The sequence below is a fragment of the Manis javanica genome, chromosome 15 (assembly GCF_040802235.1).
Source record: "Manis javanica isolate MJ-LG chromosome 15, MJ_LKY, whole genome shotgun sequence".
Lineage (NCBI taxonomy): Eukaryota > Metazoa > Chordata > Mammalia > Pholidota > Manidae > Manis > Manis javanica.
This window is the reverse complement of record NC_133170.1, coordinates 12,078,159-12,100,082: the sequence shown is the minus strand read 5'-3', so window position 1 is coordinate 12,100,082 and position 21,924 is coordinate 12,078,159. Positions and strand designations below refer to the sequence as shown.

The 21,924-nt window shown below is 35.2% G+C and overlaps 1 protein-coding gene across 19 annotated transcripts in view; it reads right to left on the bottom strand.

Annotated features, from left to right (window-relative positions):
- The window catches only part of SOX5 (SRY-box transcription factor 5), a 938,132-nt gene that overhangs the window by 324,408 nt on the left and 591,800 nt on the right, over window positions 1-21,924 (bottom strand). For all 19 annotated transcript variants that reach the window (XM_073222260.1, XM_073222259.1, XM_073222256.1 and 16 more), the window contains one exon: window positions 5,554-5,785. In XM_073222260.1, coding sequence (XP_073078361.1) covers window positions 5,554-5,784 — 231 coding nt within the window. In that variant the 5' untranslated portion in view covers window position 5,785. The remainder of the gene's footprint in view (window positions 1-5,553; window positions 5,786-21,924) is intronic.

The window sequence follows — 21,924 nt, the reverse complement described above, 5'->3', positions numbered from 1 at the left end:
CAATAAGCACACTGGTGCTAACAACGCTATGCATTATACCATCACAATAACTTATGCTAAGTCTGATGTTCAAAGGTAACCACAAACTTCAGAGCTTATAAAAACTACCGTACGAAAACAGGAATCTCTACTATACCATAATTAAGGTCCGATTCTGTGGGATTATTTTTAAATAACACACACACACATTTTTCTCTTTCCCTTCTTCAATCTTCTGAATAGTACCTTTCACATAACAATAACCTAGTCTAACTTGAAAATAAATTTCTAATGACTATTAGCTGGCAAGCAGAATTTATATAAAGGGTATTTGGAGACCCAGCTATACCTATTAAAATTATTTAGGGGTAAATAAAGCATCCCAGGAGTTGACGGTGAGCCTGAGCAAGTGAAAGCCTCTCTCTGTGTGTGCACTGAATGAATTCTTTCAGTGTTTAAGGTTGGATTTCACAAGTTGGAGCCCTGCCATATTGTTACACTTGTTTCTCAGCTATATGTCCAACATCTATAGACAATCAGCTTAAAAAAATACCTTTTTGTTCTTTTGATGGGCATCAGGAGGAAACTGACTCACCCTGATTATTGCTTTATGTGTCCTTATAATACTTAAACATATTGACATTAAGATACATCAAATTATTAAACCCAAAACACTATAAAACCCAATAAGGTATCCAAAGGTTTTTACCAATTCCAGGAAAATGTTTTCAATATACAAGAAACAAGATACTGAATTTTGACATATTTTCCAAATCCAATGGATCTTTAAATATTAACAAAAATTACAAGCCAAGCATTTATTTCATATGAAATTCAGCTATCTGTCCAGTGAATGACTCAAGTTATTTTTTAGTGAAAATATTTTATTGTTAAAATAAAAATACTAGGTTTTAAAAATCAATCTTGGAAGGCAGCCACTCTACAGGTGTATAAAATTGTTCACTTAACTCAAGAGAAACTTAGGAAGTCGGAAGAGAGTTTGGCTGAGGTAAGAGCATTCTTTTTGTTGGGTTGGGGGGAAGACAACTGATTATTCAGTAACCACAGGTGGTCGAGACTTTCATTTCACATTACATTTGACACTAGAAGAACAATCTAACCAACAGACGTAGCATGCAACCAGACAGAAAATTAGCACCCAAATGGCCATACCCCTCTGGCTGCCAGAGATACTGCTATTTGATTTATCTTCAGACTGCTCTATTCCCTTCTGGTGCTGATAAATAATCATATTGATTAACATGAGGATATGTTCTGGATAGTTCTGTGGATCATGAAATAAATCCATTTACATCAGAACTATTATTAAAAATGGGCCATAAATTATAGTGATTTCTTACATGTTTCTGAAAATCTTGAGTGACAGACTCCAAACCCCTGTTAAAAAATCAGGGGGAGGGGACAAAGGTAAAGATCTGACCTTCAATAAAAATAAAGCCCAGGACTGCCTTTCTACTGATGTAGAACCTTGCCTTCTACCTTTTGAAGATTGTATGGGAATCGTATTTTGATATTAATCGCTTGGCAAAATTATGAAAGCTTCAAGGAAGGAACCAATAGAATCAGTTCTTTCCATACTTAGAACTCTCTGTGTTTCAATCCTATACCGATTAGAAATCTGACAATAGTTTATAAATACATGTGCATAATCTATATACACTCTTGAGTAGTGAGCAAAACCTTCCAAGAATAGATGGACATTAATAGTATTCATACCAGTTATATCTTTGTGAGAATTGCTCTTATCTTAGCTAGGCACTTTCTCCAAAATACTAAAGAAATAAACAGAACTTAGGAAAAGAAGAATTCCATCTTTATCTGACCCAAGTCCCAACAGTAACACTGTATACCCTGAATATGAACAAAAGCTCCTGATTATTCAAAATCTCTATATGGCGACATTTATGAAGTGAAAGGAACTTTTACCTCAGGAAATATTTTTCAACTTAAATTTTATACTGAAAGCATCTCTGTAACTTCTAGCCAGCATTACAGGGATTACGCAACAGATTTACTTTGTCTCTCAACTACATGCGCAATGCAAAACATAGACCTTTCAACATCTCCTTTTTATTTACAAATGCAGTTTGAATGTCACACATACATGGGCAATGGAATCTGGAAACCTTTTTTTTTTTCTTAAACCGAACTCTATGATATAAAGACCATGAAACATTCTCTCTCTTTTCAAAGATACTGAATAGGGGAAAAAAATAGAGAATGCATTTTCCGACTGAAATAAAGGAGACTGTTACGTAATTACGACAATCGCCTAGTATCCAGAAAAAATTATTTGTGTTGAAAAACAATTCTATAAATATATTCAATCATTCTTTTAAACAGGTAAGCTGTATCTTAATCAGCTTAATGACTGAATATATTGTAGATATAATGACACCTTCTGAAATTACATTGTACATTCTACTTCAGTTCTAAAATTTCAGGAAATCATCATATTTACCATGAATAGTGAGTGTGTTAACAATTTTACCCAAAACATATTTATTATTTAATCATCCAGATAAACTCCACCATTTAATCGGCAATCATAACCTGAGTTTTTATGGTATGCTAGGTAACAGAAATACAAATTTATATATGACTGTGACTTCAAGAAGAAATACAGTGTATAGAAAAACAGACATGTTAACACATAAATTAGAACATAGGCCATGAGAAAAGATATAAACAAATGTCATGGATGGAAGAATAATGCAGCCACCTTTCCAGCATAGGAAGTCAGTGAAGAATCAGTTTTGAACTCAGTCTTACAGTAAAAACACAATTAACCAGGAAGGTAAAATATGAAAGAGAGTTTCCCAGGTAGGAAGAATAGATGTGCGCCATTCGAAGTCACATGATAGTTTTTGAGCATGAAGAGTTTATGAAAAGCTTGGCGTACCTGGAGCATTGGGGCCATGGAGGGGTATGGGAGGCAGAGGCTAAAGCCAGGGTGTGGTGCTAGTTGGTATCGAGTTTTATGCTATGATAAAAGGTTTAGACTAAATCATGTAAGCACAAGGACACACATTAATTTCCAGTTGGGGTAAATAATACAACTTATTTCTAAGGGAAACAAACCTAGCAGATATTGAAAGAAAGACTAGAAAGAGGGGAGGCTGAAAATGTGGGATCATAGAGAAGATTCTTCCAACTGTCTAGTCAAGAGATGAAGAGCTGGTGGGATCAAGGAGCAAATTTAGAAACCGATTAGATGTACAGGAAGATAAAATATCAGTGCTCATGTCCCTAAAACTAGGTTAAATCATTCAAATTATATGAACTTCCCAAACAGCAAATCTTAACCTTTGGGGTTTCAGATCTGCTCAAGAATCTGATGAAAACCACAATCCTACTCCCATGTATGAACACACAGAATTCTCTGTTCCTTTTCAAAAGAGCCATAGACCCTGCTTAAAAACTTCTCTTCTAGATGAAGTTGCTTGAGATGAGGAATTGGCTCTTATTCAAATCTATTTCCAGAAGTGCTCCCAACCCCCCAAAAAAACTGGTGCAAAGGAGGCAGTTAATGGTTTTTATTTAGTTGACCCGAATTCTCCATTATAAACCAAATGGTTTCAACCTTCACTAACATCCCGCCTCACAGCTTTCCTTCATGCCAAATATAACATATGTGATTTAATATATGTTTCTTATATCCAACCTGGAGTATACTTAAAATAATCTCCCTCCTCTTATCTTTGTGGTATTCTTCTAGTCACTATTTATATTCACTCATCAGATTTGTATGTTTATATTTGTAATAGGGTCACAGGAAAACCAAATGAAGACACAGCCTTTATAGAGCCTCTCTAAGAGAAGGCAATGGCCCCAATATTGAGAGGGAACAGGCATTGGGAGTAATGCAGGGTCAAAAGGTGAGTCTGCCCTCCTTACCCTGCTCGACAACTACTGCCATTTCTCCCCTGTCTTTTCCTAGTTTGGACCCTTTTGAAAGGAGGGCAAAAAATTATCATTGCACATAAGTAACATAAGAATTCACAGTAGAGACAGAAGGGAAGAATTACGGATAGTGTGATTTAACCCGCCAAAGAAGAGACCATCAGAAAGTAGAATATATGTGCTCTTCTGAAGAACTTACAGAAATGTATAAGCCTGGACTCTAAAGCCAGATTGCCCGGGTGAGCAGTGGTTTGTCCACACATTAGCTGTGACCTGGGGCAAGTGATTTAATCTCTCTCAGTGACTTAGTTTCCCCATCTGTAAAATCGGATTAATAATAACACCTCATTGAATTATTGTGAAGACTGAATGAGTTAATATACATAATATGCTTAAAACACCACATCTATATGAGTGCTTCATGAGTAGCTAAGACATTATTCTTGGTGAAAAAATACTGGCACACAAACACCCTGAGAAATTTTGACCTATAATGCTTACAGTGTTGAATGGGAGTATTTAAATATAATGTGAATAATGAAGAAGAATGTCTATTTCACAGCCATTAAAAGATTTCTCATTCTCGATGACTTAATTCTATAAACATTAGTGCAATAACATAAACAGGTAAGCATATTTCAGCACCAAGCACATCTATGATACGTAATCATTTCCTAAAATATGCAAAAAAAGGATTTAGCACACTCTTTAAAGGTATGAGACTGTGTGATGAGACATACCTTTGTTGGTGTAATCTGGTTCAAATTACTAGCACTGGCATCTTGACGTAGAAGAGGAGGAAAGGTCACAAAAGTGTGACATTCATCCAGCAGCCATCTTGCAAAGACAAGGGTGGCTTTGGTGGCAGCTAAGTGCCCTGGTGCCTTGCCAACATGCTGATTCTGTGTATTTAAGTTCCTAAGTGGACCTAAAAGCCTTACTGTGTTTGCCATTTAAGCTTCAACTAAAGATGCTTTGCTCCCTTCGTCTCTCTCACCCATGAAATCAGGTTCCTAATCTTCTACAGTGAGACAAACCCCAGCATGAGGGGCCAGATAAATTTTCCCGAGTTGCAAATTCTGCAATTGGATGCATGGGTAATTAACGAATTATCAAAACAACAGCATGAATGGGACTGAGTTTGGAATTGGGGCGGTCACATTAGAAAACTACAGTCTCTATGAAATATCATCTTCTATACTATTTCCAGTGCTGTATGGAATAACAGAGTCCAATCTGGGCAAAGCAAAATAGTGAAAAGCATTGATTCATCAGGGTGGGAATGTTCAAATCATATTATAAATCTATCTGAAAAGACCTTTGATTACAAACATTATGACATCTGACTTTCATGCTGACTGATTTTAAATGTGTTACTTGAACATTATTCTTCTATTTATGTGTTTTGCCCTCTCATTAAATGGTAAGTGTCTCAAAAGCAAAATTCTGAAAAAACAAAAAAGAACCAAGAGCAACTCTACTCTCTATGGGAATCAATTAACTTGCAATGAAGTCTAAGATGTTAGGAGTAAATCTTGTGTGTGGCTATTAAGTAGATGATAATTAGAAAGCAAAGGACTGAAGCCAAACTATCTCCGGAGCAGGCTGGTCAGAAAGTGAGTGTAGGCACAACAGACCAGAGAGACCTACCATTGTGTTGTGCTGAGAAGTGGGAGTCCTATGGCCACAAGTCTCTTGCGTCAGCAGAGAAACTGGCTGAAATTCCTCAGAGTGAGGCTTGTTGGGAAAACTCGCACGCAAGGGAAGGTGAAAGGCTGGGAGCCCGTCACTCTCCTCTTCTTCCACTTTCTGTCTGCTTGTCACCATGGCTACCTCTCCATCTGCTTCCCCATACGGAGAGGCTGGTCGCTTGGAAGACATCCTGGAAGGAACAAAAGAGGAGAAAATAATGAAACCTCCACATAAATCCTTAATGCCGTCATTGTGTGGTTAGGGGCCATTGTAACAGAAATGCCTTTTTGTGCTGGCAGAGAGCAGGAAATCATCCAAATACCACTGCAAGGCGCACACAGTCAGAAACAATGGCCAAGCAGGTAGCAACAGAGCACCGCTTGTTTGTTGTGAGAATAATACACTAATACAGCACTCTCTTGTATTCTGGCTTCTTAAACAAGAGAATTCACCTAAGAACACTGCACAATGAAAGACCATTCCATTCTGAAGGAAAGAAAAAGACCCGTCTAGTTTTACACTTTGATAGACCTTATTGAAGACAGAACATCTATGAAAAGCAAATACTGTTGGCGGTTAAAAGGAGGGAAATAACTAACATTTCTTTCATCGAAAATAAAATAAAATAAATGAATGCTTGCCGTTGTAACAAATTTGCATTTTCTTAAAAGTAGGATTACTGGGAAATGTAGAAATATGGGTGACAAGCAAACCTCAGACCACAGGACAAAAAGTTTGATATTTGTTTAAAGCTTATTAAGCACTGAATACATTTTACAATCATTGTTAATCTTGAAACATTTGAGAATTCTTCTTTCCTCATCTCTCCAAATCACCTAATTTTGGCATTTTGTTCTAATTATCAAATTTGCAAACTAGTTAAAGAAATGTGAGAGCACAAAAATATTTCAATTACATTTCCACAGTTCTATCAAAGATTTAGATGTGGATTCTCAGATTTATTTGCTCCTAGAATATCTCAGTAAAAGAAAATAATCAAATAAGGATGTTTTGTTTTAATGAGCTAATACCTATAACGCAATAAAGCATTTAGAAAAGTGAACAAAACCAAGCATTTTTTTTGTTCTTGAGTCTGATTGAATATTATCAGAGGTTAAAAATACGTGAAGTATTTTTAGTTAGAGTTCCTTTCCTTTCATTAAAAGTTTTACATAGAAGCAGTATAGACTTCAAATTAAAAAAAAAAACTCTTGTAAATACAACTTGATCTGACCTTGAAAAAGCTGTGATTTTTTTTTTCTCAACAAACAAAGTATGTTTACAGGATCATCCTTTCTTGTTCTAGAACAGTAGGACAGGAGGCAGGAAAGTATTAACTGCCACACCACTTCCTTCATATATATCACTGATTTTTTAATTTAAAATACACTATACCAAAGAGACGGCTCTAATCATTGTTGAATAATGCAGTTCTTACTGTTAGCAGTTTCAAAAGAAAAGTATATTTGAATACTGAAGATATTCTATTAAGAAATAATAGAAAGTAAAAAAAAAAAAATAAGAGCTTTGGAATCAGACAAACATGGATTAAAATACTGATTGTGCTACTTAGTAGCTGTGAGACTTTAATCTCTCTTAATTTACTCATCTTTAAAATGAGGTGTAATATCTATTTGTAATGCTTCTTGAGAATGAACTGTTTACCATATGAGAAAAGAGTGATAGACTATTTAGCACACTCAGAAAACAATAGCTGTTGTTTATTTTACAAACTTTAAAACTACAGTGTGACTCACCCTCACCCTCACAAAACAAAAGACAAAGTAACTCCAAAATGAGGATAGCAGATTGCCCTCTAAGAGTTAAACTGCATAATCAACATGAAATACGAAGTCTCCCAGTAAAGAAATGCTTCCTGGCCAGTCATACTTGACAATAAACTCATCAAATATATTAGCAAATTTTAAAGAGGAAACTAGTAGTAAGGGTCTTGATTAGCTGGTGAACAGAGAGAGGAGGAAATTCAAAGATGAGGAGAAACTACCACATAAATAATTTTCTACAGAAGTAGACCAGCCCATCACATTGCCAGTATCTTTGACTATTTCTGATCTCTTTACCAAGATTTACTAGTACCAAGCATAGTTTGAGGGCGCAGAGAGAGAAGTCAAGGGCTGGAGTTAGCAGAGTCTTAGTCTCATTGGCAACACTGTATCTATTACCTAACTGATACATTAAATTACACAAAGTAACTCTAAACCCTAGAGATAGTTAACTCCCACTATTTTGCTTCCATGGTTTCCAAGCAAACTTCTGATTTCCATATAGAAAATGGACTGACAGAACAGATTTAAAATGTTGAAGTTTTTTAAAGTGATTTATCAGAGTGAATTAATGAAGGAACTTCCATTATTTCCTGGTTTCTTATGTACCTTGACTCTAAAGAGATAATGTATTTATTACACAAACTATTGTATTTATGGTCCATGTGGGCATAATCATTCTTTCTGGAATTAATAAGTTGGCATTCCAGTGTCTACTTCAGTTTTACATAGTCTCTTACTGCCTGAAAATTCCAGGCTATTGGCAAGAGCCAGTCTCTGGGTTATTAAAGCAGAAAGCTAGATCAGCTGGCCTTTCCTAAACTGACAAAATTCTGGCTTTCAGAAGACATGGGTTTTTTGCTGATTTCTACTCTATTAGTATTATTATTATTAATGATTATGAAAATGTAAATTTCAAAAGTAGACATAAGATAAGGTGATTAAGACATCACTACTGTTCTCAAAACTTCTAGCCATTTTAAGTTTATTTTCAATGGGATAAATATTTTCTCTTTTTCTCTGTATATATATATATACACAAAATGTGACAGAAAGTACAAGGAAGGTCTAAAACACTGAACATGAAGGAGTCACAGTGCCAGTAGGCAACTGATTCTAAAATACTATGTATTTCTTGTTTATTACAATTACACTTTCAGAGATACACAGAATATTCTTAATGTGTTGGACTTGAGATTCTTGTACAATTCAGGAAAAATACTTAAAGATTTTTTTTAATTATCATAAAAATGATGATGGTTATAATAGGTTACTAATAACAGGTTACTAAGTCAGAAAAAATAGAATTTATGACAAATTATGTAGAGGGTCATCTATCAATCTGTTGGTTGTATTATTCATATTTAGTCTGACTCATAGTAATTCTAAAAATATTGATAACAAAGTCACCATTAACATTAAATTCTTAAGCTTTTGTTTATCTACCCAAGGGTTTTGTTTCAGACAGAGGAGAGTCTCATTAATTAAAAAAAAAAGCATTAAGAAAGCACTGCAAATTTTCATATATTGTCTATATTAGATATGTAAGGTTCCAATTTCTGCAGCTGATAATGCCCAGCTGTGTTTCAGTGCAAGGATACCTCGGAAAAATCTGAGGATCTAGGCTGGACTACACTCTTGTACGTTCACTCAGAGATGATTTTTGTCATTATTGTGGCTAGATGCTAGACTTGCCAATGGACAAAACTCAAGAACTTCCAAGAAACTGAGATGAGACACAAGTATTATTTAGTGTGAAACTAACTTGTGGAGCTGTGATGATGTGATAGTAGTCTCTAACTCAGTGTTGTGTACGGACAAGAAGATCTTGAAAGGACTGATGTTTAATGCCAGGTCAAAAAGGAATCTTCAAATCATCCAAACCATTTGCTGACCACTTGCCATGTGAAAGAAACTTGTTGAATGGGAATAAAAAATGTAATTCAGGGTATCTGCTTTAAAAAGCTTACGAACTGGTTGAGAAGATGTTAAATAAAAGGAGACATACTAATGAAACATAGTATAGGTTTAGGTCCAGATGACAGCACAGCAAAGCACCAGAGGGCCAGATGGCTGGTTAGATTTTGCTGAGAAGGACAAATGGAAATCCTTGGGTCAATGGAGAGAGAAGTTCACACAGGAAGTAATAACAAAAGGAAACCTGCAGAGATACCTCCAGAAAGTATAACATAAAGTTAAGTTTCAGGCTTACTTAGGGAAAGGGGAGACTGAGGAATATAGATCAAATCCCTTCTCTAATCTATAACATTTCTGAAGTTCCTGAGTCCACGAATGGACTAGATAGGAAACAACCTCCCTCATGAGAGGGCAGCCTGCTTTTACAAGGGCACTTTTCCTTTGCTTGTCCCTGTAGCAATCTGCACAGTAAGGCTACTCTAGTCCATACGTGAAAGAAACTACGTGAGTCCATTGCTATTGGCTAAAGGCTCACCTTGTGTAGGATAATCACTCTAGGTCGGCTGTCTCTGGTTGTACTCAGACTGTATAGCAAACTCAGGGGTAGAGTAAGAGTTGTTAAGTGTGGCTCAACTGTGGCTGCACATTGGAATTATATGGAGGGGTTTTAAAAAATACTGTTGCTGGGTTCCACTGCCAGGCATTCTGATGTTACTGGGTCTGGAGTGCAGATGGGTGTCAGAATTTTTAAAGATTCCCAGAGAGTCTAATGCACAGTCAAGGTTGCAAACCATTTGTAGTTGTCATAGTTATATAATGCCCCTCACCCAAGAGGTCCAAACCCTGGTCCTCAAAGTCTGTGAATGTGTTACCTTACAAGGCAAAAGGGACTCTGCAGATATGATTAAGTTAAAAATGATTAGGATGAAGCAATTATTCTGGATATTCTGGGTGGACCCAAAGTAACCAGAAAGGACCTTACAAGAGAGGCAAGCAGGGGGATCAGAGTTAGAGCGAGAGATTGGAAGATACCATCTATCTGGCTGTGCAAATGGATGGGGCCATGAGCCAAGGAATGTAGGTGACCTCTAGAAGCTAGAAAGGACAATGAAACAGAAGCTCCCCTAGAGCCTGTGTAAGAAGCCCTGCTAACACTTGTTAAGTCACTAAGTGGTATTTTGTCACAACAGCAGCAGGAACGTATATCACTACTTAAAACATTTCCTCCCAGCTGGTATTTTTCCATCTGAAGTCCTCCTACCCCCCATTCCCTTGCCTCTTCCCTCAGTTCATTCAGCTCCAACCAGCGACCCTCCCTTGATTATTCCATCTGTGCCAGCACCTCCTCCCTCTGACATATTTCGTATTTATTTATTTGTTTACTCTCTCTCCCACTATCACTTCCAATAGGGCTGACTTTGTGTTCATAGCTACTGATCCAGTACTTTGAATACTTCCTGAGAATAGTAGCCTTTCAATAAGTATCTGTTACATGAAGCTATTAACCCAAACCAGCAACTCTTACTATTCTCTAACTATGGATTAGTTGTAAGAGATAGTTTTTTGCTGGACAAGTATGCTTAGAAAATGTCCCAATATTATCAGAGAAAAAGGAAATTCGGCTCACTGATAATATCTTTCTTTTTAAAAATGTCTAGGTAAAGGAACTGGTAAGCCCTGTTTAATTAGGTTTTTAAAGTACTTGTAGAATCCTATAGTTCTTTTTAAAATGTGAAAGTAGGAGACTGTAAAGTGAAGTAACTTCATAAAAAAATGCTACACAGTTGCTTACTACTAAACCTGTTACTGAGGAATCACCTCCCTAACTGCTTGAAATTTAACATTGCTTAGGTTATGTTCTTTGCTGAGATTATTCTGGAAAATGAGGACATGTACAAAATCAAACAAATTCATATATGGAGCAAACATGAAATGGAAGACTTTGACTAGGAACTGCTTTCTTTATATAACAGTTTCTCTTTAAAGTTTCTTTAAATATTGTAACCTTTGACTGGTTAATTCAGAGACAAAGTCCTAGGAAGCAATGCCTTCTACCAGTTATTCTTTTAGAATGATAATATTATTTTTTTAAGGTTTGCAGTTATGTATAAAAATTTCAAAAAAATATATATATACAGAATAAATTCAAATCGCAGTTTCAGAAGTCTTCCTGTACCACCATCACTGAAGTGACTTTAACCCTCCTTCACCTCAAAATACATCCACTCATTAGTAGCCCATATGAAAAAAGTAAATATCCGTATATAACCTGTAATGTTTATTCGATAGTTTAATTTTTAAATCTTTTTCTTCCTATTAGTATTTACAGTATGTAAAACTAGAACACAAGCAGTTGGGAAGCAAGAATATCATTATGAATGTCTTTAATTCCCCATGACACACAGCACATCTTGGACTTAAAAAGATTGCAGCAATTACAGGTCCATTTTTGACCATTAAACCTGATTTTTACAAGGTTCACCCTTAAGATATCACTATGTGATAAAGGTCTTTCCAAAGTGTTCTGTATTTCCCCCAATATAATCTTCTATGATGAATGAGATACAGTTAATTATATGGCATCACAATTCCTAGAACGTAGATGGCACTCAATGTATTTTTCTATGAATAAATTTATGAATTGAATGAATGTCTGTTTCATGCCAGGCAGTTTACCTTTGTGTTACAGAAGATACAGGCAACTTAGATATGAAGACCTTTCTGGTTTACCCTTCAGGAAGTACAGTTTAGATGGAAATAGAAGACATATACCCATTCACACATTTATTAATGGAAAAAGTCTATTAAAGGACTACCATGTACCTATAGATAGCAACATCATTAAGAAATTCAGCAAGAATATTTTAAATAAACAACTTTTTATAAATAGGAGTACTGTGGGAGACAGATACAAGAGAGATGATGTCTCGTTAAAATAATCAGAGAATGCTTCTTATAAATTATGAGAATTCAACAGCGTAATGAAAGATGGATCAGATGGCAATAGACACAGAGAAGAGAAGCCTCCAGCCTGGAAAATGATATTTGCAAGTTAAGGACACTTATAGAATGATACTGGATAGTGAGTAGAGTGGTTTAAAGTAGCAGATTCTAGGAGGAGAGTACATGCAGGTATGGATGAAAGGCAGGGGACAGACGATAATGATTCTGGTTAAAATCTTCCAATGTTGAATGGTTAAACCAAAATTTGAAGTTGATAACTAGAGGCAGAAGTGAACTGGTGATGGTTTGTGAGCCACAAAGTAACGAAATCAAAATCATATTTTAGGGCGAAAAAACCCTCAAAAACTAGTAAGTGATAGAAAGGGGAGGGTGGGAACCAGAGGAGGAGAAGAATGGATGAGATAATTCAAAGATAGATTACTTGTCCGTATAATTCAGGCAATAATACTGCTAATGAGAAAAATACAAAAATTAGGCCTATTTGGAGGAAAATATGAAATTCAGTTTTAGAAATAAAATGTTGCTGATCGTAGGATTTTGAAAAAGAAATAGCATATAATCAGTAATGCAGGCCTTCTGTGGAACTAAGGCAGTCTAGTCTTTTAAACATAAAGAGAGCGTTAAACAAAAATTGTAATTATTTCTCATTGACTTCTCCCATAATGCTCTGTGTCAGTATTCTTATTATTCTTGTTCTATAAAAGAGGAAACTGAGTCACAAAGTGGTTAAATATCTTTTGTTACATTACTTGGTCTTCACTATAACAGACAGCAGCTCAAGATTAAAAGATTAAGATTGTTTCTCCAAAGAAAAATAGAAAATAAATTGAGGGGAGCACCCTGAATCTTTAGGGCCACCCAACTTTGGGGAAACAGCATATAAAAAGGATTGAGCACAGAGAAGTCAGCGATGTGCGAAGCATGAGAGGCATTCTCTACATTATACAAAACTAAACATTCTGAATATGAACTTTTATAATTCTGGCCCATGACATTTCATGTATAACTTCCATTAACTGCTCTCCTAAATACTTGTTTTTAATATTCACTCTCTCATGTTAAATTTTAAACACAGCAGGACATATTTTAAAAATAACTGAAAATATTTGAAAGGTTGCATCTTCTTAAAGAAACAACAAATACAGGTATTACAAAGTAGAGTAAAAATTGGCCACCCTGCATATCCAAAGATTACACTACTTTTCTACAAGTTATGTGCCTCAAGATTTTCTAGTAATAAGACTTTTGTTCAGGATATTTGCATTTACTTCTCTGGTTCCTTTTGTAATTAAGGATATTATAAGAAGACTAATCAAGATTAGGAATTAACCTCTATTGCTATCAGAGATTCTTCACAATTGAATATTAACTTTCCATATGGGGAATCAACATAGATATTTAGTATAAATGGACAGGTTTTGATTCAAATAAATCAAACAGCCAACACTTCTATGTGACATACAAACAAAATTACACAAGCTTAGCATATCATTTCAGCTATTATTATTCATATTTTATGCTTTCTTTTCCCTTCTTCCATGCTTTAAATATCTTCACTTTCCTAATAAGTTTGGAATCAGCTCTGTGTTTACTCTGTGACTATTCCATGTAAATTTTATAACCAAGTCTGTCAGATGTAATATTCAAAAGTCTTTTAAATAGAAAATTTATTTACGGTAAGCATGTAGTCTTTCAAACTTTTATAATATTTTTCTTTTCTGAAATCCTTTCTACAATCAGTTTCTGAAAGAGGATGAGCCACTCTCTATACTTCTGTACCATTTACTTCCCACATACAAAGACCTCATTCATTATATTGTTATTTAGAGGCACGAACAAGTCCATCAGGTCCTCGCATAAACTGTAAATAGAAGTAGAAACAGATTTCATAGATACATAAAAACAGACAACAGAGTAATAAATAAGAATAGATTCCCTTGTAATCCTTACTATACATTTCACCTGAGTTTATTTCTACTAGTATTTATCAACAAAATTAACATAACACTGGAATCTGAAAATGGGAGTGACTTTTGAGCTACAGCTATTTAAATTTATTATTCTGTTCAGAAATGTAATTTGAGTCAACAGAAAAATTTTAATAAGTATTACAAAGGTTTAAACTGTTTTTAAAAGTGTGTTAATTAAAAATGTTGTAGTCACCATGAACTTTCAAAGTGACCTTTACCAAGGCTGATTCCTGTGTTTACTTTGTCATATGTTTCGTTTCTGACATGTTCTCTGCATTGAGATCCAGTGGCTCATTATAACATTCCTTCTTTCTGATAAGAATGGCACCATTTCCATAACTGCTTCACCACCTCTCTGCCCTTCTCTCCACTAGCATCTCTGCTTTTAACAAACAGCTTTCTTCAGATTTGTCCAGCTCAACAGAGTCAGAGGTGGAGGTAGGGATAAGAATGGCAAAAAATGAGGTAGAAAAAGAAGAAAAAAAAAACCCAGAAGTTAAAGAGAGATAAGCTAAGTCTCAGAAACAGAACTTAATTCTTGTCAGTACCTGAAAGATATCAGGGCCTATTTTTCAGTTGGACACAGGATATTTCAGAAGTGCTTGAATGAATGCGCCTGAAGTAATAAAATTAACTTTAAAATATCCATTTCCTTTTGTTTTCTAAAGGAGGGAATAGATACCAAAGGTAAGCCTTTAGAAATAGTTTTATGGTAGCAAAATTCCATCCTTCAATGACTCAGAATTGAAAATTTGATTTTTTTCCACATTCCTTTCTTACTGTCTCACTGATACCTGTAAATCACTAAGGGTTTACTCCAAAATTAGACTGTATATTATTGGATGGAGAACATCAGAGACTTTTCTAAATAAGATCACTTTATTGTAAGTAAAAAATAACTGGGTTTTAGAACCAAAATTTAGTTAAACAAATGTATCTGACAGCTAAGAGTTTTCATCTTTATGTTTTATTATATGATTTCAAAATTAATTCATACTTAAGTGCCTAAAGCAACGGTATTTATTTATTTACAGTATTCCTGATAAATAAAGATGTAGGTCGAGTACTCAATTTAATTAGACTCTTCTGTAATTATTCTATATAATATTCTAATACTTAGAAAAGTTAAAATTCATTGTAAGTCTGTCTGACAAGACTGAATTCTGACAAACTTGTTAGGAGAACTTTTATGATTCCGAACTACAAAGCCACTTTCATAAAGAGAACTAGTACCTGTTTTTACAGAACTATAGGTTTTCTTGAAAAAATAATTTTTCAAAACTTCTCTTGTGATTTACCACACAAGAATATGGCAATAAGCTCTTTCTACTTAAAAACAAACAAACAAACAAAAAAACTAGCTTTATTTGAGTTGTTTAGTAATTGTTATAATTGTATTCATTTCAAAAACAGAAACATCTATATTTGTGTTATTAAACATTTGATCACAGGATCTTTTTGTCAAATACACTAAATCTCAACCAAACCTACTGAAGAAAGCATAATAGAAATTACTGACCTTTCTGTGTTGAAGAGAAATTTATTTTAAGTTGTAGGTAAAATGACCAAATGCAGGAGTTTGGAAGAAAACAATACAAAACCATAAATAGTAATTTGCTATGATTATTTATTGTTACACATCTGCCATTAATCAGAAATAAACAGAAAAAGAACATTTAACCTTCAGCCATCTACGGGTTAAAAATGTCAAAGTCCTTTTGTTCCAATCATTTATAAATTACTTTGAATAATCTAGCCTGAAGATTTGTGGTTCTAAAACTTGTTATTATAGTTTGAAAGGATATACTTTTTAAGGAAATAAAAGGCTTTTTCCATTTGAGCATGGGTTTTGCCTCTCTGACAGCTCTAAGTCCACAGGATGTGGAGGGATGATTTAAATTTTACATCAAAATTGTGACTGCGCTAGACTTTTTTTTTTCCCCTCTTCTCAAGGGAGGCATTGTTCTTGCCTTTCCATAACCAGGCGTGACAGCGCCAGACTGGAGTCATACGGCTGGTCTCTGAGTCAGCGTGAAAGTGCTCACCTCCTGAGAACCCCCAGATGCTCGGCTCCTTGTGAGCCCAGAGGCTGAGCGCCGAGTAGCCACACACTCCATTCCTGGGACAGACAGAGGGCTGGGGGAAGAAATCGAGGGCTAGCAAAACCGGCCTCCTCCAAGTACATGCTGTCAAAGTCTTTTATTAGTAATAAGAAGTAGCCACAACAAAAACACCCTGTATTTAATATGAGGGCCTTGTTTCTGAACCAAACCTTGGGACAAGTTGTTCTACAAATAACGGTGTTTCTGAGTGAAAGAAAGCCTAAAAAGTCAGAAGCCTTTTGGCATTTTCTGAGGCACATGGTTGCCACATGTATAAATTTCAGGGTATAGATAGCTGGATAGATTTGTGGAGTAATACTGCATGAAATGCATATCTAGCCTCAAAATCTCTAAAAAGGTGTATCTAAAAAGTGTACAATCCCTGCAAACGGACACTCTTTCCTCTTTATCAGTGCAACTGGTAGTCAGGTAGGGATAAAATCCATTTGTATTGGTCTCTGCTTGAATAAACTTTTCAAGGACGTTTGAGAGGTATCTGTGTCTTCTGTCTATGTGGACCCCGTGTGTGTGTGTGTGTGTGTGTGTGTGTGTGAGAGAGAGAGAGAGAGAGAGAGAGAAAGAGAGAAAGAGAAAGAGAGAGACTATGAGGAAAGGAAGTAAGAGAAAACTTTTACTGTCTACTGATATGTTAATGTTCATCAAATATTCTTTCTTTTTTCTATGGTGCCTCTCTACCAAGGGTTGGACAGCACCACCCTAATTTAATCATAATTATATACTAATAACTTTCATTTACTTGATAATTCAGCACTCTTTGGCTGTAAGTTTTGTGTATTTTTAAGGAAAAAATAAAGAAGAAGCAAACTTCTTCCAGTTTGTTAACACATAAAAATGAGGAGAAAAGCCAAAGGAAATGTAATTCCTAAATACTACTACAATAGTGAGTACTCTAAGTGTTCGTTGCTTTCTAAAACAATGCTAGTCAATTGTTGTCATGTTATCCTCATAAGGATATATGAGTGTCTGTAGTATGTTCCCATGTGCACATACATGTGGGCTTATTTGCCATAACCTATAAAAATAGTTCACAATATTCACAGTGAAAGTAGACAGATTTTCATTCACAAACATCACTGGCCAGGTGAGGTGCACATGTTTTTTTTTTTAAAAAAAAGACCACAATGGTTTTAAGTAGGAAAGGATATCTACTTAGGCTTAATGATATAGTCACCCTTCTGTAAAAATGCCATATGACTTATTTTAATGACTTGGTCATTTTCACTTTTTGGGGAGACTCTTCCCTATGGCAGAACTGCAAATAGGATATAAAACCTTATTTTCCAGAATAATATCCTTAAGTACTTATTTTGAGCCTGCCTCCGTCTATTTTCCAAGCTTCCTCTTAAAAGTGCCCACCCCTGCTTTTGCTCTCCCCCCTCTCACATTACTAGCTAAGTCTAAATAAATAGCAAATTGTTCCATAATCAAAAGTGACTTATTCTTAGCATGGTGTATGTCTTGAAATAAAATCTGTGGCATGTTTAATTTATTTAGGATCTAATAATGATGACAAAAATAATTAAGTAACCAGTCTAGTTTTAATTTCTTTTGTTTTCAAAGGTCACTGTGAAATCAAGCAAGTTAAGCCTTCAAAAGCAAACCTCTAGAGAACACTTGTTTTTTTTCCCCCCTAACAGAAATGAGAAAGGAGTCTCCCAGCTAAAAGGAGTACTGAACATCATTGTCAGTGTTGCTGAGAATGACTGTCTAAGCAGCCCAGTGATGAAAAATATTATGTCCCTCCACCCTCTTTGGAACACAAATATCTCTGACAAGGAAAGAAGTTTACACACTGCTAAATTCTGGCCAATTTAGGGGACTCCCTCTTCCTTTCCGTGCCCCATATAGACTTGGTTGCAGCCTGTTCCTACAACAGCTGTTGAAATGAACAAAGTAGAAAATATTTACGTTATATTCAGAAGAGACAGCAAAGAACGTATATATAGTACACAAATCTTCCCTAGGACATCAGCTTCTGAGGCTAGAGGTAGGCATGCTAGACAAAGACATTTTCTGAACTTTCTTACAGAATGAATAAATTTCCATTACAATAATGAAAGGTCCAAAAGTAAGGGTGCAGTGCCAAAGACGATGAGCATCTATCAACCCAAACTCCAAAACAGCAGGATACAGCTATGGTTGATGTTATAAGAATGCTGAGCCTCCTCATTGGTTCCCTTCATGCCAAAGCTTCTCTGCTTGGATGACTATGAATTAAATCCATAAGCTTTCTTATTTTTCTAGCTTGACCTCTAAACTCATTTTACGTCTTAACTGTTTATCTTCTTCCCCCATTAATCTTTCTGGTTTTAGCACATTCCCTCTTGTTTTAGGGGGGAGAAAAACAACTTTAAAAGCATGGTTTATTCTGCCACTGTGGGCCAGTTAGGAATATTAACTCTTTTCTATAAATGAGTATGAACTGCTTGGTAGTAACTTAAAGGCTACAAGTTCTTGTCCCTGAAAATAATACTTCAAAGGATATGACATACATTGTAGAGAAGAAACCCATCATACTCTTATAAAGGTATGACAAGCATAAAGACACAAAAAATGTCCCACTACAAGGTTTACACTAGCTTTTAAGCAGGGCTAGCAGTAATATCGATATCAAATTTCCATTACAATTTTTTTTAACTATGTCATATAAACTTTGAAATCATTTTTCCCATTTGCTTTCACTTTTATATCACGTGTTCTTAAAGTACTATGTCACTATAATAGAAATGTCTAATTTCACATTGTGATTTTAGTTAGCTAATATAGCTGAGTTCTTCCCTATTCTATTAAAATATAGCTGATAAAAAAGTCTACTGATTAGCACAATTTACCCATATCATCATAAAATCTGTCAGTTCAATAAACAAACATTTTAAACGTGTTCAGTTTCCATATCCATAAAAGAAAAAGGAATCAAACAAAAGCAAAACTTTAAAATTGGAATCGTGTGCTTTCAATAGAGTATTTACCCTGTACCATTTTATAGGTACTCTGACATATTTTCTTCTATTCTAAAGTATTTTTCCCAAAGCTTAACAAAGGCCCAGCTGTATAAACCCGTCCTGTCAAAGAACATAGTTAAGAGATGGATAAAACAGGGAGGGGCGTCTAACCTGCTGACCACTGTCTGAGCTTAGGAGGATAAAGGGGCCTTGGTGGGGAAAAGTAATCATCCATTGCTGTTTTTTTTTTTTTATAACCTCATTACCACATGCTAGAACATTTTTTTTTCCCACTACCCAAACACCCCCATTCCAATCCCCTACACTGAAAGACCTTTGTGTTCCATAAGGGACAGAATCCTCCCCAATGTCCCTTTCCCTCCTTTGGTTTTTTGTTTCTTGTGTTTTGCTGATGGTAAGTTTCTGGAGGTATGTTCATTAAAAGACTCCCTAAAAGACTTCCCCTTAAGCCATCCACACGATTCCCTGAAAACATTTTTAATGGCTGTATAAACTTACTTGCTTCGGATTCTTTTTTGCCAAAATATTATCAATAGCTTTTGAATGCAAGATAGCCATTTCTGCTAAAGACTCTAGAAAATGACACATTCCCTCAAAAGATAGTAAAGCATACATCACTGAGGTATAGTGAGTGCTAGGATCAAATGTATCTTACATTTAAAAAGAATGGTTCTTTAAAATAAATGTAGAACCTGTTCTTCCAAAGGAGTTGGCAACGTGCACACTCAAGAGTGTGCAGCCACTGTGAGATCAGAGACTGGAGGGCAGTGTAGACTGAGCTAATTAATCCTTTCAAAACCTGGCTCTTATGCGTCCAAGAACATCAAACCATGGGGAAGATTTTCCAGAGATTTAAATATGCATTTCCTATTTTCAAATTTGTCATTCTTACATATTATGCTGAAACTATTTATAAAGGACCAAAGCCAAATCCCATTCCATGAGAGCTACCGTAAGCTGTGTCGGTTAGAGTCAGCAAAACATATTAAATGCCCAAGGAAACCCCTGGGCAAGAGCAACCAGAACCTGTAAGGAGAGAATGTATAGTCTGTAAAGTCAGTGCCATTTCACGGTGTCCTTGATATTTGACTGTTATTAAATCCTCTATCTACCCGACGACTGCTAGAGCTGCAGTGCAGAGGCTCCTCCACGTTGCCCTGTCGATGACCTAAGGGGATAATCCGTTTTTAGATGGGTAAAACGTGATTTCTTTGCCAATCTGTACACTTTTCTATTTAACATGAAATGTATATTTACAATACCAAATATGGTTTCTTTAAACTACGAACGACAGTTGCTTTCAAAATCTACCTCGTCCCATATGCGTGGCTGTGAGGGGTAAGAGAACAACAGCCACTCACAGCCAGCTTGCTGCATGGGGCAGTCTAGTTTCAGAAATAATTGGCTCATTTGCTTCTAGTAAATATTTGGCTCTTATGAAACAAGGTGAACATATCAAAGTGTATCAAAACAACACCACCAATGTCATATTCAAATCATCATCCAAAAGAAAGTAGGACACAGAGAAAAAAAAAAAAAAATATATATATATATATATATATATATATATATATATATATATATAGTCCATTGCAAAAGGGAGCAATGTTTCAAAACTCACTTTACACTCATAAACTTCTAACCTTGCCTTTAAGATAGTTACAGACTCCAGAAATATTTGTGGATAATCTATTCAACTTTTACAAAACCCACCAAAATATTATTTTAATAAAGAAAATCAACCACTAATGATAGCAATATTCTGTGACATCTAAAGAAAATGAGTATTAATTAAAATGATTATTGTATATAACCCAAATTTCCTTAATTTCAATACTTTTCAGAGAGCATTTTGATTATATTATAACATATCTTCATGTTTACAAACTCCTTCACATAAATGAATAGTAGAATCTTAAATCTGCTCAAACTTGGTCTGTTTCAATGTTTCTTTTCCATCTCTTTGCATTGTTATTTTAAATGACTTGTTAATAAGAACCTATAATGATTTAAATAACTATAGAAATGTGTTTTAAGAAAATGTATACCTCTTATCATTTATATCTCCTTGGAAAGAACAACAGTATTGTGAGAGGAACCTAAAGGTATTTTCAAGGAAGTATTCATTCATTATGGTTTCAGAGAAGTATGAATGACAATTGTTACTTATGCATTGATACGTTCCTGTCACCACGCTAGATGCTTTACGTGTATTATTTCTGGTCATCATAAAAACTCTCTATTAGACTACAGACTTAAATGTATGAGTTAAAACCATAAACCTCTGAGAAGGAAACGCAGGAGTAAATCTTCATGACATTGGGTTAGGCAATGGATTGTCAGCTTCGACACCACAAGTACAAGCAACAAATGGGTACCGGATGGCTTTTAGAGTGCTGAAAATATTCTCAAATTGTGACAGTTGCACAACTCTACTAAAAATCACTGACTTATATATTAAATGGGTCTACTTTTGGTTTAATAATAAATCTCAATAAAGCGCTTTAAAAAAACCCAACGACATAGACATTTTTGCCTTCGTTTTACTTACAGAAACTGGTTCAGAGCTACTGTGTAAGTTGATTAAAAAATCTCAGAAACTGGCTGG